This window comes from Leptonychotes weddellii, unplaced genomic scaffold, assembly GCF_054177405.1.
Source record: "Leptonychotes weddellii isolate Sample4059 unplaced genomic scaffold, ASM5417740v2 HiC_scaffold_8925, whole genome shotgun sequence".
Classification (NCBI taxonomy): domain Eukaryota; kingdom Metazoa; phylum Chordata; class Mammalia; order Carnivora; family Phocidae; genus Leptonychotes; species Leptonychotes weddellii.
Window position 1 is genome coordinate 1 of NW_028060602.1, and position 8,415 is coordinate 8,415.

Here is an 8,415-nt window from a genome sequence, read left to right on the forward strand (position 1 = left end):
TTTTTCCATCTTAAAAATACTTAAAAATGCTCTCTCATGAGGGCAAGGTTAACTTCTTCCCTTTTGAGAGAGGTTTTTTTTTTTTAAAGATTTTATTTATGGGGGCACCTGCGTGGCTCAGATGGTTGGGCATCTGCCTTCGGCTCAGGTTGAAGATCCTGGTGTCCTAGGATTGAGCCCCACATCGGGCTCTTGGCTCAGCGGGGAGCCTGCTTCTCCCTCTCCCTCTGCTTCTTCCCACGCTCATGCTCTCTCTCTGTATCTCTGTCTCAAATGAATAAATAAAAAATCTTAAAAAAAAAAAAGATTTTATTTATTTATTTGAGAGAGACAGATAGCGAGAGAAAGCACAAGCAGGGAAGAGGGAGAAGCAGGCTCAATCCCAGGACCCTGGGATCATGACCTGAGCCGAAGGCAGTTGCTTAACGGACTGTCTCACCCAGTTGCCCCTGAGAGGTATTTTTGTTACTTTATGACATTTCTAATTTTATTTCTGTGAGGAAAAGATATCTGTAGCAGAGTTAGTTGTAAATTTGAACAGATAGAGGACTTTGCTTATGAAGTTTCTCATTAATTATTTTATTAGAAATTATAAAATTATACATCTATAAAATATATAGAAATTCTATGAGAAATTATAAAATTTACAAAATGAAATTCATTCTGTTAGAAATTATAAAATCATAAAATTAGAAAAATAAAAATTAGAAATTATAAAATAAAAATTAGAAAAAATTTATAAAATTATAAAATGTAGTTGATAAGATGTTGGGGCAGAAGTTAATTTTGTTTAAAAATCATTAATTCTTATTTTTTTGATTAGCTAAATTTTTTGCATTAAACAACAGTGATATAATATTTAAATATTATTCAAACTGATTTTCAGGGGATGATGGTTATGAACAAATTTCCAGTGATGAAGATGGAATTGCTGACTTGGAACGTGAAACCTTTAAGTATCCGAACTTTGATGTTGAATACACTCCTGAAGACTTAGCTTCAGTTCCTCCTATGACATATGATCCATATGACAGGGAGCTTGTACCACTCTTATACTTCAGCTGTCCCTACAAGACTACTTTTGAAATTGAAATCAGTAGAATGAAGGATCAAGGTCCAGATAAAGAAAATTCAGGGGCAGTAGAAGCTTCAGTGAAGTTAACTGAACTGTTAGATTTGTATCGGGAAGATAGAGGTGCAAAATGGGTAACAGCTTTAGAAGAAATTCCAAGTTTAATAATAAAAGGATTAAGTTATTTGCAGTTGAAAAACACAAAACAAGACTCTCTTGGCCAGTTGGTAGAGTGGACCATGCAAGCTTTAAATTTACAAGTAGCTCTTCGCCAGCCCATTGCCTTAAATGTCCGACAACTCAAAGCTGGGACCAAATTAGTGTCCTCACTAGCAGAATGTGGGACTCAAGGTGTCATGGGATTGCTACAAGCAGGAGTAATCAATGGATTATTTGAGCTCCTGTTTGCTGATCATGTCTCATCTTCCCTTAAGTTAAATGCTTTTAAAGCTTTGGACAGTGTCATTAGTATGACAGAAGGAATGGAAGCTTTTTTAAGAGGTAGGCAGAATGAAAAAAGTGGCTATCAAAAACTTCTGGAGCTCATACTTTTAGATCAGACTGTGAGAGTTGTCACGGCTGGTTCGGCTATTCTTCAGAAGTGTCATTTCTATGAAATCTTGTCAGAGATTAAAAGACTTGGTGACCATTTAGCAGAGAAGACTTCATCTGTTCCTAACCACAGTGAACCTGATCATGACACAGATACTGGACTTGAGAGAACAAACCCAGAATATGAAAATGAGGTAGAGTCTTCAATGGATATGGATCTTTTGGAATCCTCAAATATAAGTGAAGGGGAAATAGAAAAGCTTATTAACCTCCTAGAAGAAGTTTTCCATTTAATGGAAACTGCACCTCATACAATGATCCAGCCGCCTGTTAAGTCTTTCCCAACAATGGCACGTATTACTGGACCTCCAGAAAGGGATGATCCATACCCTGTTCTCTTTAGGTAAGACATTTTTGGTTTGGGAAAATATATTTCAGATTACTGCAGGCAATTTTATGTGGTTGATTTTGTTTTTTTAAATTTGTCTGTAAGCAGTGCATATCTGTGTAAGGATATTCTGTATTTCAAAGTAGATAATAGTGAAACTGAAAAGTATACTACTGTGGGAGAGCTATATTTTATTAGCACTTAAAGTAGTAATAGTGATGTAAGTTAAAGATAGTGTTAGTCAACAACAGTGCTTAGATAAGCATGTCTATGAGCAAGAATAAATGAGGAACTATAGAGTTGCTTCTGGGAAGGTGGTGTGATACAAGAGGATGGCCCAGGAAGGAGAGAGCTTTTCTATGTGAACCTATTTGTACTTTATCTCTCTTACATTGCAAGTTAAACTTATATTTTATTTTATTTTTTTTTAAAGATTTTATTTATTTATTTGACAGAGAGAGACACAGCGAGAGAGGGAACACAAGCAGGGGGAGTGGGAGAGGGAGAAGCAGGCTTCCCGCCGAGCAGGGAACCCGATGCGGGGCTCGATCCCAGGACCCTGGGATCATGACCTGAGCCGAAGGCAGACGCTTAACGACTGAGCCACCCAGGCGCCCCTAAACTTATATTTTATTAATTTAATTTTACAGACCTGGTTAATATCTTTAAGGTTCAGTTACTACTTATTTATGCTATTTGTTGTTGTTGTTTTAAGTAGGCTCCATGCTCAATGTGGGGCTTCAACTTGCAGAGATCAAGAGTCGTATGCTCTACTGACTGAGCCAGCCAGGTGCCCCTTTCTAAATCTATTTGTTGGTAGAGTTTTGCCATTATTAGGATTAGCTCTCACAGTAGATTTTTAAATTTTGTTTTAATTTTTGCTACTTTTTTTGCATTTTGCCTGTAAATGATTTGCTAGCTAATGGGAAAATGGCATTTTTATTATGTTATTCCTTATTTCTGTGATTAATGTTTACCTTCATTTGGAGCATTACTGCATTAACAGAAAATGGGGTGCTTGTCCATTCTAAAATCTGTACCTGTCCATTCCTGTTTTTAGCTGAGCTGTTAGGTCTTGCCTAAGTTTGAGTTCTTTCAGGAACAAAAGATGATAATGCTAGAGCAGGGTCTGGTAGGAGATGAAGTCAAGAGTACAAGTGTAGGGGTTTGGCTTTGAACAGAAGAAAAGAAATCTTATGTGTGTACAAATATGGATGCATTTGTAGTATGGAGACAGTAAAGGAGACAAGGCACTTTGCACTGATCACTTAATTTTTAATAAGGTAAGAGGCGAGGTCATACACTGAGATAACGGAGGGTAGTAACGCTAAGGAAGGGAGTAATGCTCTCAGTCACGGAAGGGAAACTGGTAATTAAAGGCTTATTAAGTATTATTTTCTCCTCCGTAACTGGAGAAGGTACATTTAAGTATCAGACTTGAGGAAGTAAAGGGCCTTGAATGCTGTGCTGAGGAATTTGGATTTTGTTTTTATTTTTTTATTTTAATTTTTTTTTTTAATATTTTATTATTTATTTGACAGAGAGACACAGTGAGATAGGGAACACAAGCAGGGGGAGTGGGAGAGGGAGAAGCAGGCTTCCTGCTGAGCAGGGAGCCCAATGCAGGGCTCGATCTCAGGACCCTGGTATCATGACCCAAGCCAAAGGCAGACGCTTAACGACTGAGCCACCCAGGCGCCCCTTTATTATTATTATTTTTTTAATTTTTATTTTTGTAAAAGATTTTATTTATTTATTTCCAGAGACAGAGAGAGAGAGTACAAGCAGGGGGAATGGCAGGCAGAGGGAGAAGCAGGCTCCCTGCTAGGCAAAGAGCCTGATGCAGGACTCGATCCCAGGACCCAGAGATCATGACCTGAGCCGAAGGCACACGCTTAACTGACTGAGCCACCCAGGCATCCCTGGATTTTGTTTTTAGAATGTGGGAAGATCTTTACTATTTTGGAGTAGTAGATTTGATAGGATCAAAGTAGTATTCTAAGATTATATGTTGTAAGGTTGTTGCAATGGAAAAGAAATTGGAGTTAAGTAGATGAGCCAGTCTAGTTTGTACTGTGTTAAGTACTTAATATAGTGGCACTTACAGGGAATTGTGCTAATATTGAGAGTTTGTGAAAGAGCAGTTACTGGGACTTGACAACTGGACCTAATAGCTAAGAGAAAGTGAGAAGGAGCTAAAGATGTTTTCAGGTTTCTAGCTAGGGTAACTATTGGAACTGGGGTTTTATTGACAGAAACTGGTAAATTAGGAGGGGCAGTGAATTTTGAAAGCACAAGTAATTTTGCATTTTGGAAGGATTAGTTTGAAGTGATGATAAGGCTCTAATGTCCTCTGTGTAAGTCTCCAAGATCACTCTCAGGATTTGCCAGTGGTACTCACAGGACTCAGCACTGTGCTCACAACTATGATTTATTACAGCAAAAGGATACAAGGCACCATCAGCAAAGGAAAAGGGTACATAGGGAGAAACCCGAGGAAACCAGTCAGAGGCTTCCAGAGTCCTTTTCCAGTGGAGTCACATAGGACCTGCATAATTCCCCCAGCAAGAAATTGTGACAATGTGTACGAAATGTTGCATACTGAGAAAGCTCGTTAGAATCTCAACATCCAAGCTTATTACTGGAGGATAGCCACATAGGCCCCCAAAATCTACTGTGTAACAGAATCCCAGGCTCTCAGAACTAAAGCAGGTGTTCAGTGTAAACCATATTGTTTGCATAAACAGTTTAGGCACAGTGAACATTCTTACCAGTTGGGTGATGGGAACCCTCCCCAAATCCAAGTTCCCAGATGCTGACCAAGGGCCCGCCTTGCCTGCAGTGTTAACTATTTTCTGAACACTCCACAAGGTGGTTAAAGATACTCTTTGAACATAGTAGTTATGGGGTTTTGTCTTCTTGAGAGTTCTGTTTGCCTTCATAGTCAAGAAGTTACTGGGGGTGTTTATTATCCTAAAGTAGAAATCTGAGTTTAAGGAATAATATGAGAGGTAGTTATATATTCTATGATTCCAAATATAGGACATTCTGAAAAAGGCAAAACTATGAAGACAGTAAAAAGATCAGTGATTGCCGGGGTTAGGGGGAGGGAGAGGAACAATACGTGGAGCACAATGTTTTTAGGACAGTGAAAATACTCTATCAGTAGCATTTGTGTCTGTTTTGGGGTGTTGAGTAAGTTCACACTTTTTCTACTAAAACTATGTATGCTAAAAAATGGTTCTTGGGTTTGATAAAAGTGCTACGTATGGTAGTATTAACTCTTCAAATACTAAAAATGGATAATTTGAATTTGTTTTCTCTAGAGGTACTAATTCAGATATACTGCCTATAGTAAATATGAATAAACTTTAAATAAACTATAAATTTTTTATAGTATATGTACTAAATTTTTCCTAGGTACACTAATTCAGATATACTGGTGTACCATGAATAGAGTAGGACCATGGTGAAAAAGGAACATTTGATGAGTGGTCTGGAAAGAAGACCCAGAATTAATTCCCAGAATTAATTAATTCCCAGAATTAATTAATTAATTTAATTAAAGATTTTATTTATTTATTTGACAGAGACACAGAGAGCACAGATAGGCAGAGGGAGAGAGAGAAGCAGGCTCTCCTCTGAGCAGGGAGCCTGACGTAGGGCTCGATCCCAGGACCTTGGGATCATGACCTGAGCTGAAGGCAGATGCTTAACCAACTGAGCCACCCGGGCACCCCAAGAAGACCCAGAATTTAAAATCAAGGTTGATTCTGGAAAGAGAATACTTGCCAACGGTTATATGTCAAATATCCGTTGAATGTTAGCTAGAAAAAAGCCTCACATAATTTCCACTTTTATTTGACCCAGTGGAGAGAAGACTTGCTGCCACGTTATGTTTTTAGTTAAAGTAGTATATTGCTAAGGATAAGGATTATGGCCATTAAAATTTTTATGCCTCTCCTATCTAATGAATACTGAATAAATGAAGAATGTTTTACACTGACATAATATATATCAATTAATTTTTCTACAGGTATCTTCATAGTCATCACTTCTTGGAGTTAGTTACCTTGCTTCTGTCAATTCCAGTAACAAGTGCCCACCCTGGTGTGCTGCAAGCCACAAAAGATGTTTTAAAGTTTCTTGCACAGTCACAGAAGGGTCTTCTTTTTTTTATGTCGGAATATGAAGCAACAAATTTGTTGATCCGAGCTCTGTGTCACCTTTATGATCAAGATGAAGAGGAGGGTCTTCAATCTGATGGTGTTATTGACGATGCATTTGCCTTGTGGCTGCAGGACTCAACACAGACATTGCAGTGTATTACAGAACTGTTCAGCCATTTTCAGCGTTGCACAGCCAGTGAAGAAACTGACCATTCAGATCTTTTGGGAACCCTTCACAATCTTTATTTGATTACTTTCAATCCTGTGGGAAGATCAGCTGTTGGCCATGTTTTCAGTCTTGAGAAAAATCTCCAAAGTCTTATTACTCTAATGGAGTACTATTCCAAAGAAGCCTTAGGGTAATTTTCTTTTTACTTCTTAAATTTTCTATTATACTGGAAAACTACATCAGTAAAGGGCTAGTTTCTTAAAAGGTGTTGTTTGAAAGTAAAAATTATTATAATTATTTTTTGACATAATACATAATTTGTTAATTAAGGATTAGAATGATAGAAATTTCTAAAATATAAGATGTGTCTGTAAAGCAACAAAATGGATCTTTTAGAAGCTTCTTCCAGTTTCCCCGTGGTATTGACAAGATTACAAGATTACAACTATAGATCTCTTGCTAATTTGTGTGTAGGGGAATCCTAAGGCACCAGAATATATACTTGCAGAGTAATGAGGACTGTCTTGCTATCTTGAATTTTCCCTTGCCTTTAGACTATGGTGCTCTGGTTTCAGAAGTACTTTGATTGAATGTCAGCAGGGAATTTAGAATGATACTAGTTTTCAAGAGCTGCCCAGTAGGGCAGAGGATTGATTTTAGTGTCTGAGGAGATAAACATGGTCTTCCTGGCTCGTGTCATACAAAGCAGTGACATCCAGGTAACTGGCCTCACAAGAGGGTCTTGATATGACTCCTTGAGTGACAGATCTTTTTTGGGGGGACTAGGAAAGGCAGTGGCTTTAACCTCAGCAGTTTTAAGGTAGAAGACAGTGATGATGGCAGTAGGTTGATTCATCACACTTATTCCTACTTATCCAGAGTGAACAAAATTTTAAAGGAGACCATTGAAGTATACTTCCGAATCTTTCATTGCTGATGAAGTATACTTGTTAATATTTCATTGTTCTTTTGATCTTCTTTCTTAATAGAATTTCACTCTCCATTGTGATGCATATGCTTTGTTTATATACTTTTAAGTAGTGTTTTCAAGTGAGTTGGAAGTGAACTTTAAAATCTAATTTCTTGTCTTCAGGGAGTTAGTCGTGTTTCATTGTAAAATTCCTTGGTCTCTTTAAAACCAAATAGAAAAAAATGTTTAAAATTGTTCCTGGAAAAATTGCTTTCATACCAAAAACTTTAAAACCTTATTTTGTTTCAGTGATTCCAAGTCTAAGAAGTCAGTAGCTTATAATTATGCATGCATACTTATTTTGGTGGTGGTTCAGTCTTCCAGTGATGTCCAAATGCTAGAACAGCATGCAGCATCTCTCTTGAAGCTTTGTAAAGCAGATGAAAATAATGCTAAATTGCAAGGTATGGTACTTGAAGTTACTTAAGCATTTATGATATGTGAAGGAAAAAGCCTTTGAATATCTGTAATTAGTACTTTATCATGTTTTGATAATATATATAGTAATACTCTGTTACTTCTTGAAAGTACCCTTTGTGAAAGTATTTTATATGGTGTTCTTAAAAAGATTTTTAGGAAATTGTCACAAGTACCTTTTCCTGGAAAATCATGGTAATTGGTGGATAGTTGAAGTTCCTAATCAAAATGGAAGTAGCTTGAAGGTGAACTCAAATGTTCAGTTTTTGTTTTTGTTTTAAGATTTTAAAATTATGTTTAAGTAATCTCTACACTCACATGTGGCTCGAATTTACAACCCTGAGATTAAGAGTTGCATGCTCCACCGACTGAGCTAGCCAGGCACCCCCAATTTTTTTTTTTTTTAAAGTAGGCTCCACGCCCAGCATGGAGCCCAAGGCAGGGCTTGAACTCACAACCCTGAGATCAAGACCTGAGCTGAAATCAGGAGTCGGATGCTTAACCGACTGAGCCACCCAAGTACCCCTTCAAAAGTTGTTTTTTTTTATTTTTTTTTATTTATTTTTATTTTTTTATTTTTTTTTTAAAGATTTTATTTATTTAACAGAGAGAGACATAGCGAGAGCAGGAACACAAGCAGGGGGAGTGGGAGAGGGAGAAGCAGGCTTCCCGCAGAGC

At 37.4% G+C, this 8,415-nt stretch overlaps 1 protein-coding gene across 1 annotated transcript; it reads left to right on the plus strand.

Annotated features, from left to right (window-relative positions):
- Positions 1 to 838: 838 nt before the first annotated feature.
- Positions 839 to 7,762, plus strand: LOC145719985 (protein virilizer homolog). The gene is made up of 3 exons (XM_081811627.1): positions 839 to 2,027; positions 6,049 to 6,540; positions 7,570 to 7,762. The coding sequence occupies exons 1-3, from the start codon at positions 1,012 to 1,014 to the stop codon at positions 7,745 to 7,747; spliced, it is 1,686 nt and encodes a 561-aa protein (XP_081667753.1). The 5' UTR covers positions 839 to 1,011; the 3' UTR covers positions 7,748 to 7,762.
- Positions 7,763 to 8,415: the final 653 nt, after the last annotated feature.